At 43.9% G+C, this 10,177-nt stretch overlaps 1 protein-coding gene across 1 annotated transcript; it reads right to left on the bottom strand.

Annotated features, from left to right (window-relative positions):
* Window positions 1–8,616: 8,616 nt before the first annotated feature.
* On the bottom strand, window positions 8,617–8,982 carry LOC147993153 (uncharacterized). Its single transcript, XM_087539241.1, has one exon. It carries the CDS (start codon window positions 8,980–8,982, stop codon window positions 8,617–8,619), a length of 366 nt encoding a protein of 121 aa, XP_087395367.1.
* Between the last annotated feature and the right edge of the window lie 1,195 nt (window positions 8,983–10,177).

Here is a 10,177-nt window from a genome sequence, read left to right as displayed (position 1 = left end):
TTATTATAACATTCCAAAATTTAGAATTTTGGGATGTTACACAACAAGTATGTACTCCAAAGATTATTTGTTTTTGCAATATCACAAATAGGTGTCATGGAACCTCATTCATTTAGCTATTGTTATCAACGGGGTTTTATTTTATTTACACAGATTGAAATGGTAGTTGAAGTCATGAATGCACGCATTGCTGATCATGAAAAGAAGGTAGGCAGGAAGTTAATGGAAATTGAGCATAGATTTGATGTCAAATACCAGACTCTAGGTGAAGACTTGATCGACATGAAGACTAAAACTGGCACTAATCCTAGGTTGTCGAAGGCCGAGGACGAAATTAAAGACTTAAGGAGGGAACTCCATGTATGTCATACTGTGCATTTTGTATTTTTTATGAATATGTTCCTTCATGTTCATTATTGTTTGCATTGTTACAGGAATTAAAATACGAATTTACAAGCAACCGACAATCAGTGTGACAGAAAGGAGGCGTGCAGGTGATCATCATGGCCCAACACGTTAATATCTAAAAGTAACAAACTAATGATGAACTACCTTTGTTCATTGTAGGATCAAGTCAATGTGTGCAATTCATCCATGACAGGAACTCCTAGGGCTAGCCAATTCACGACAGGGACTTCGAGTACACCAAATGCAAGACATGTGACGGAAAACAATGAGGAACCACAATTAACTCCAATGAAGCCTATCTTTGGTAATGATTACAAGTTCACGGATGAGGATATAGAGACAGCCGTTTACATCCGCGGAACATACGACCCTGTTGAAATAGCTAGAATTGGAGACATTACCCTCACAGCAGAAAAATCTGAAGCAAAATTTGGACGACAAATACATTTATGGTGATGTAAGCCCATTATACTCTATTCTACATCATTACTGCAACAACTGTCTTATTATTGTATGATTGAAAATTTGGCAGGTTATTATGGCATATGCTCGCATTAGCCAAATTGAGAATGATACTACCTCAATCATATCCCCTCAAGAAACCGAAAAGCTGTTACAAATGAAGGGGGTGGTTCCTGTTGGACGTGCAGCGTCATGGTTAGCTCGTGTAGCAGGAAAATTTGTAGGGCGCCGAAAGGTACACGTTTTCCACACTTTCATAGTTTACGTACACACTGTACACGACAAATTTTGGTTCTCAACCCAACCCAAATTTTACTGCAGGTGCATGTCCCACTGAATGTACACCAAAACCATTGGATGCTAACGATGTTTAATTTTGACAAAAAAGAAATTCAGACTCTGAACTCCATGAATTATCATTGCGACAAGACCAAGGAAGATTCTCTTGTAAGTGTTCTCTTGCTGCCTCTTTTGATCCACATGGAACATGAGCTCCCAAAGTACCATAACCCCATGTATAACTCGTCGTACCCTAGGTGGACTCGATTCAGTTCTGCATTGACGAAGCTGTCAAGAAAGGGTTGATATCACCAGCTAAGAACATCAATTTTGCCGAATGGACCAAAAAAACGCTATGAGAACATACCACAACAGAGCGGTTGGTACGCATGGCCTCATAAATTATTATTTGCGTACACAAATAAGATTACTGATCTTTAACTATACATCGCAGGACTTCCTGTGCGGTTTGGACACTGCAGTATATGTTGTCATGGAACGGGGATGAAATGACCGATATTTTGAACCAGGTAATTGAATGCCTAATTTAAATTTTTACTTTGTTTAGCTTGAAAGCTATGCTGACGTCAGTGTCGGTTATCCAATATAGGCAAGGATAGATATTTTCAGGTGGAAAATATGTACAGCCTTACTGCATTCAAATTGTAATGCGCTTCGTCTCGAATCATATAAGTTCCCCATAACGGTTAGCGCTACATCAAGAATATATCATTTATTTCATAAGTCTCATGATTAGAACTAACGCAGCACTCTCTCTTATACAGAAGGAGGTGTACGATGCCCAGCAAGCAGTTCTACCTGATGCTTTAGAAGAGGACGTACAATTAGTCAACAATCTTGATGGTTCCAACGAACCTGACACATCCAACTCCCAGAAGGATACCGGTGCACCCAACTGCCCCAAAAATGGTGCACCCAACTCCCCCAAAAGGAAGAGAGCACGTGGACGCCCGAGAAAGCTAGTCGATCTCGAGGAAGCAGCAAAAACAAAGAGTCTTAAAGACCTGAAACTTAAATTTGACAGCAATACCATAGCCAACCAAGTGTCTTCGTTACCATCACGGTTACACAGGAGAGCATAAACCAGCACCAGCTTTATTGAGCCCATTCAAACACAAATAGGTAGCATCAATTGATCATCAATTGATACATGCTCATGCTCATGATCAATTGATACATGCTCATTCTCATGCTCTACTTTTAGCATCATTTGATACACGTTTTGTTCTTATCAGAAAGCGGAAATAGGTACTTTTGGCAATCATGAGCATCCTCTACTTATTGCAATATCTAATACATTGATACATTCTCATGCTCATGCTCTACTTTTAGCATCATTTGATACACGTTTAGTTCTTATCAGAAAGTGGAAATAGGTACTTTTGGCAATCATGAGCATCCTCTACTTATTGCAATATCTAATGCATTGATACATTCTCATGCTCATGCTCTACTTTTAGCATCATTTGATACACGTTTTGTTCTTATCAGAAAGTGGAAATAGGTACTTTTGGCAATCATGAGCATCCTCTACTTATTGCAATATCTAATGCATCATCAGTACAAAGCTTGATTTGGCAATAGGTGGAATCGGCAATCATTTGCATGCTTTAATTTTGTCAAAAATTAATGCATAGTTCAGTTGTAACTGCTCATAGATATGGCAGGAACATGCTGAGTTATACACTAAACATAGTCATGCCAAGCTATAATTACCATAGTCATATTATTAGAGTTCCTAGCATGCATCACCGTATGGCAAAATAACACAGCAACCATAACATAGACCACTGTACGATACTAATTGAGTTGCTAAGGCCTTGTACAATTCAAGGTGCTTAGGGGAGTTGCTTATAGAAATAAACCAGGCTTTTCTTAAGCACAGGTGCTTATTTGTACAGGGTAGACGCATAACTAGGCGTCTCTCCTATAGAAATAGGCACCGGTGCTTCAGAAAAACCTTGTTTATTTTTCTAAGCACCACCCTAAGCTTCTAGCATTGTACAAGGTTTAAACATGCATCACCAAAATAGTATTAACAACTAGGAACACTAAACCAGAGTAGAAGCAAACTCTTAACATAAACGGCAGATCAACCACCACTCAGCATAGGTTCAGACACACCATAGGACATCAGTTTTAGACTCGAACAACAAAGAAACATAGATAACATAAGAGGACATGGCGGTCCTGGTGCAGCAGCAGCACTCTAGCAGCACATCACTTCTCTCCCTTCTTCAATGCATGTTGTAGGGCTCATTGACTTTGACAATCTCGAGGAAGCGTGCGTAGGCAGCATGTTTAGCCAGAGTACTGGCTTTATGCTTCTTACCATGTCCATTGCCAGTGCTGAAGGCATGCTGGATCATGCCATCTATGCCGCCACCGATCACCTTGCAACAGAAAGGACACCCAATCTTGCCAAAGAAACGGTACTTGATCTTCCCAGCAATCAGATGCCTCAGAGTGTACCGGCTCTTGCTGTGCCTGCTGTCCATGCTGTAGTCCACGTCGTCATCATCCTCCTATGAATTAGTGAATTAGTACACATAGAACAACTCAGCTAATCTATTATGGTACATTGACTTCAATTACAATGTTTTGAAAGTACACATGTGTAACATGGCAACTATCTATTTGCTAGAAATAAGGCGTATGTGCACATACATAATTGAGCCAAAGAAATTGACATGCATAAATATGGACGGTGGAATAGTTGCATTTATAGATTAGTGCACAAGTAGTACATAATTAACACATGAAAGACTTCATGAAGTGGCTTGGTTTAATGATATTTGATACTTGTTACAGGTGTAATTCTTATTGGAATTAGAAAAATGGCTTCATTATACTCCTCCATGTTTCACACAAGGGGGGTTTGTTCTATCTACTGGAATGAAGAAACCATTATTCTTTCTGACAGCGGCAATACTGCTTCTCCAACATTGTTAGACCCTGATAAGTTTTAGAAGGAAATTGGTAAAGGAGCTATGGGGTGTCTCACTGCTCATATTGATGAGAGATGTGGCTGTGATCATCTGGATAACATACTGTGGAAAATTTGCTAGAAGAAATGTTTTAATTTTTTGGTATCCAGTGGATATGTACTGTCAGCCCATAATTATTAAGGGAGCGATCACTTCCTTTGCAAAATGGAAATCTGTATAGAATTTGCAAATGGATCATCTATGAACATGTGTGCAAACTAATCATCTATGAACATGTGTGCAATTTAATTCATCCACATAAACTAAAATGAATAAGGAACTGCAGCATTTTGTCACTGTCCTGGGGAAGCCAATGGTGTCGCACATGAGATCGCTAGAAATAGCTATGAGCATCCTGCCATATATCCATTGTTTAACCCACTTTGTTCATTAATGTATCCCTGCCATGAACATTTTCTTGTATTTGGGTTCATTACCCCACTTCTTTCATTAATGTATCCCTTGTGAAACTAATGCTCATCTAGTTAACAAGACAAACCCCAATGCCATGAAAAAACAGAGTATCTGCTGGAATCAGAATGTGAATCAGATTTAAAAATCCAGATCCAACATGAAGATCTATGCTAGATCCCTACAATCCTACATACGTACAACTAGCACGCCCAAATGAATTTGATGCTCATCTAGTTAACAAGAAAAACCTCAATGCCATGAAAAAAACCAGAGTATCTGCTGGAATCAGATTTAAAAATCCAGATCCAACATTAAGATCTATGCTAGATCCCTACAATCCTACATACGTACAACTAGCACGCCCAAGTGAAATTGATGCTCATCTAGTTAACAAGAAAAACCCCAATGTCATGAAAAAACAAAGCAAAATACAGAGTAATACCTCAGATAGCTTGTCGATGGCATCCTCCTCGAAGTCGCTGCCCTTCCTGCAATCTAGGTCAAACTCCTTTATGGCGTTCTCCTCGTAGAGCTCATTGATTTCGTCATGCACCTGACGCTTAAGCATTCTCATCTCCTCCTCCTCCAGATCTTCCCCGACCTTGTGCTCACCGACGGGTGCCTCGACGGCTGCGATGGCAGCGGGAGCAGGCACAACGGTCACTGCACCGCCAGCTTTCGCCGCTACGGCGGACTCAGCCGCTCCACCCACGGCTGCAGCGACGGCAGCAGACTGCTCTGCTCCGATGGTTGCCTCCAGCTCGTCCGCCGCATCTTCACGCCCACGTTTCATCGTTGGTCGAAGACAGGAGGAGGGAGGCGTAGGAAGGGAGGAGGGAGGCGTAGGAAGGGAGGAGGGTGGTGAGGAAGGAGGAGAGGGTGGTGAGGTGGTGAGGAAGGAAGAGAGGGTGGGGCGGTTCGGGAGAGGACGAGGGTTTTCTACCCGATTTGGGGAAGAAATGCACTGCTCCTGCCTCTTGGAGTTACCGAGGCGCCGCGGGTGCCGATTTGACTTGACACACCCACCCAGCCATCCCCATTCCACGTGGGTACGTGGTGGTCGTGCAGGCGGAGGCGGTTTGCCATCAATTGCTATCGGTCTCACAAGTGGTTCCCCTTGTCATCCACACAACCGCTTAAAATAAAGTGGTTTTTTTGTATGGATTTTCTAAGGTTTTTCAACAATAAAATGCTTAAAACACTTCTGACATGTTGTGATGTTTTCGGTAATTAATGGTCTACTCGCTGGGATTATTCCACTGCGTGATGTTTTCTACGTGCCAGGTTGTAGTATGAAATGCTAACTGTTCTATATGGTAGTGGCTGGTCTCTAATTGGACCGAAATGTTTAACTAGTATCAATGGTAGAGGCGTTTCGTTGTGCGCCACATCCAACAGTTCACATAACTAATTATCCAAAGATTAAGGTATCAAACCCTTGGTCATACATAGCAACATTTCATTCCTAAAAATTAAGGTACTTCCACATTCAAACTAACTAATACTACAAATTCGAAGGAACTACTTAATACATTAATAGCACATAGGGAACTAGCCCTAGTCCAATGGCTTGAGAAAGGACGAACAAAAGCTGAAAGAAGAAGGATCAGCCAGTAGCAGCACCATCAGCCTCCCAGCCTCACAACTTCAGCCAGCCTGGTGAACTCCAGGTTTTTTCCTGCAAAACACACATGGGATGATGGAGGCAAGAAAATAAATATGCCAGGGGTCTTGTCATGGCATCTAATCGCACGGAATGCTAGTACAAATGATGGAGAACAAAACATCCAACCTGAGCAAATTCATAGGAGTTATAGATCCATGGATACCATCAAGAAAAAATGCTCAGTTTTAATTCAGACACAAGACTTGGTGAAAACATGCATATTCATATCAGCAACATTGATATGGCATCTTTGCAAGCTTGGGTCAGTGACTTGTCTTGTGTTTCATGGCATGACAATAATTTTAACAATAAATATACATGAAATTGACCCAAACTCATGAACAAAGTTAGGCCATATGATTCATGGATTAATTCACAAATAAATGACAAAATGCCAACTTTGTATAGAATTTGCAGTACTGAAATATTTCAGTGTGTACCGGTGTGTACTGAAACTGCAGTAGTGAAATAATTCAGTGTGCATCGGTGTGTACTGAAATTATAGTAACGAAATATTTCAGTGCCTACCGGTGTGTACCGAAATATTTCAGTGTCTACCACTAGAACATTACAAATTTTGCCTAGGGCAGTACCGAAATATTTCAGTGCCTACCGGTGTGTACCGAAATATTTCAGTGTCCACCACTACAACATTACAAATTTTGCCTAGGGCAGTTCCCAAATATTTCAGTGCCTACCGGTGTGTACCGAAATATTTCAGTGTCTAGCACTAGAACATTACTAATTTTTCCTAGGGTTCATATGATGTCTAGGGTTCACATACATCATGATCCATCCTCCAAATCCATATACTCAAATATTCATGCAATTCATTGAGATTAAAATGCCATCTAGCATTCCCTTTTTGAGCTATTACGATCAGTATCACCACGATGTAAGCACGAGCAGTAGGAAGATGAGGAGTGGGGAAGCTTACTCTAAACATAGCTACCGCCGCCGTTCAGACGAGGAGAGCGGCGAGGGAAGCGTGGAGAACGGCGGGGAAGCGAGGTCGCGACCACTGTCCTCCTCATCTTGCACTTCGGAGTCTCCGGTGACTCGGTTGGAGGCTGCACAATCTGCAACGGCACCTCGTGCATGGTGGGTTCCTGATCCTATGGATGCTCTACCCTGGATCTGAACGCCCACCACCACCGCCTGGTCCACTCGCTGGACGAATTGGCCTGCTCCATCGCCCAGAGGAGGATCTCCATCTTGTGAATCGATTGTGCGGGAGGGGGGCAAAGCTTTGCCCTCTCCTTCTTTGTCAAATTCTTGAGAGTGGCCATTGTCGTCCAGCTCATCTGCCTTGTGTTTTCAAACCAAGAACGGATCTCCCTCAACCTGGACAACTTGACCTGGTCGCCGCCGGCGATCTGCATGAAGTCGGTGTTCTCGCCGCCGGCCATCAGCTCGATCTGCCGTGGAAGAGGGGGTGGGGGTGGGTGGTGGGGGGGGGGGGTTGCCTGAGTGGAGCGAAGTTGCAGCGGCAAGAAGGAGGAGATGACTGCGGTGGACTTGGAGGAGAGGGAGGAGATGGCCGCCGATGAGTAATTGTGGAATGTGTAGCACCATGGCGGCGGTTATGCATTCGACGAGAGGGGCAACGCGTGCAAATTTTCCTAGGACTAAACTGCTCCTAGATTAAAACGCGTCCCCACCTTGTCATGAGTACCGGCCCCACTCGTTTTAGTACTTTCGTGTACTTTCATCGGAGTACTACCCAGTACTTCGTATTTGTCTACCGTTAGATCGACATCAACGAGCGGTTCTAAAAAAGCCCAACCACTCTAAAACTTATATTTGTTGTATTCTACCACCACATGTCAACTGACTCACGGCAAGTCCCTCCCTCTCGTGCTCGTTCTACCAACACATGAGAGCAGAGCAGAGCATATACGATTCCATTCAATTCTTTTTTTTAGAAAAGGAGGAAAATTCCATTCCATTCATGGACAGTGGCATCTCAACACAGCCTCATTTGATCCCTCGTTTAAATTGGCAGCTAAATGCATGGAAATTAAAATATGACATCCTGAACTCCCATATACTCTAACAATTGCCAAATGGTCTTGCAGCCCGATCCAGATGAGCAAGCGATGATCACAAACTAGTTTTACAGCATCGTAATAACATATTTTTGCGCGCAGCAGAGCGCTGGCTCCCGCGGCAGCTGCAAAATATTGCATGCTCGAGCCGCTCCAATAAGCGCTGCAAAAAAACGAAGCGCACAAGAAACCAGAGCACATACAAACAATATTTCAGAAACAACATATAGATAAAATTCAACAATACACATAGCATAGTTCAACCCAACACCACAAACTAGGTGATACAAATATAAAATAGATAATAAACTACGGTGCAAATAACTAGAAACTACTCCGAGTCTTCCTCCTCCTCGGTGGTGTCAGACAGAAACGAGTCATCCCACCGAGGATCTTTGTCGTCAAAGAATGACGCATGTCCCAGTTCGGACTGCGATATCGCCAGTGCCTTCCGCCGATGCATGTCCGCTCGATCCTCGCGACACTTTGCCCTCCTCTCCGCCCAGAAGGCGTTCTCGTCAGCGACGTCCTGCGGGTAGCGCTGGTGCCACTCCGCCATGGCTAGCTCGTCCGCCTCGGCGACGAGGAGGCGGCGCTGCCGTTTGCGGTGTTCATGACGGTCCTTGTCGGTTACTAGACGTGGCGGAGGCGCGAGGTCCTGCGCCTGCTGGCATATCCGCGCGTCGTCGAAGTTCATCTGCGAGCGAGGCCTGGAGAGGCGCCACGCCGCTGCGTCGTACGCGCGGGCAGCCTCGTGCGCGGTTTCGAACGTCCCGAGATCGAGACGTACGTCACCTTAGCGGATCTCCACATAGAACGTGCCGGAAGGGCGGACGCGGACACCGTGGTAGCTCGAGCTGCTCCGACAACGCGGCGGCATGTCGGCGGCGGGAGAATGGCGCGGCGACGACGGCAGGGCGCTAGATGCGAGGAAGAAGGGGGCGGCGGGAGCGCTCGTGTGTGCGGTTGGCCGACATCGGACGCGCGTGTTTTATAGAGCGCGCCGGATGCCACACGCTAAACTAGCGCGTCGGGCCGCTTTTTCGCACTTGCGCGATCTTTTGCCATGCTTAATGCTTGTCACTTTCGGCCCGAGTGCCATGAACTCATATTTGAACCGTTTATGTTATCACAATTATATCCATGTTTTAGATCCGATCTTGCAAGTTATAGTCACCTACTACGTGTTATGATCCGGCAACCCCAGAGTGACAATAGTCGGGACCACTCCCGGTGATGGCCGTAGTTTGAGGAGTTCATGTATTCACTATGTGTTAATGTTTTGTTTCGGTTCTCTATTAAAAGGAGTCCTTAATATCCCTTAGTTTCTAATATGGACCCCGCTGCCACGGGAGGGTAGGACAAAAGATGTCATTCAAGTTCTTTCCATAAGCATGTATGACTATTTATGGAATACATGCCTACATTATATTGACGAACTGGAGCTAGTACCGTATCGCCCTATGTTATAACGGTCTCATGATGAATATCATCCAACATGTCACCGATCCAATGCCTACGAATTTATCTTATATTGTTCTTGCTAAGTTACTACTATTATCATCATTGTTACACTTGCTACAAAATTACTGCTATCACTATTACCGTTACTGTTACCGTTGTTACTATTTCAAAACTATCAAACTACTTTGCTACTGATCACTTTGTTGCAGATAACTAATCTCCAGGTGTGGTTCAATTGACAACTCAGCTGCTAATACCTTCAAATATTCTTTGCCTCCCCTTGTGTCGAATCTATAAATTTGGGTTGAATACTCTACCCTCGGAAACTATTGTGATCCCCTATACTTGTGGGTTATCACCGAGTGCCGCGCGTTTTGCCGGCTAAGACTGTCACAAAGCCTAGTGGACCGAGTCCTTTGGATCAAAGC

This window comes from Triticum urartu, chromosome 1A (assembly GCF_056163025.1).
Source record: "Triticum urartu cultivar PI428250 chromosome 1A, HENAU_Tu73, whole genome shotgun sequence".
NCBI classification, from domain to species: domain Eukaryota; kingdom Viridiplantae; phylum Streptophyta; class Magnoliopsida; order Poales; family Poaceae; genus Triticum; species Triticum urartu.
The sequence above is the reverse complement of the archived record's forward strand: the minus strand, read 5'-3'. Positions and strand labels throughout refer to the sequence as shown.

Bases quoted from the DNA above. Each gene is read 5' to 3' on its own strand.
- LOC147993153 (XM_087539241.1), bottom strand. From the start codon at position 8,982: ATGAACTTCGACGACGCGCGGATATGCCAGCAGGCGCAGGACCTCGCG.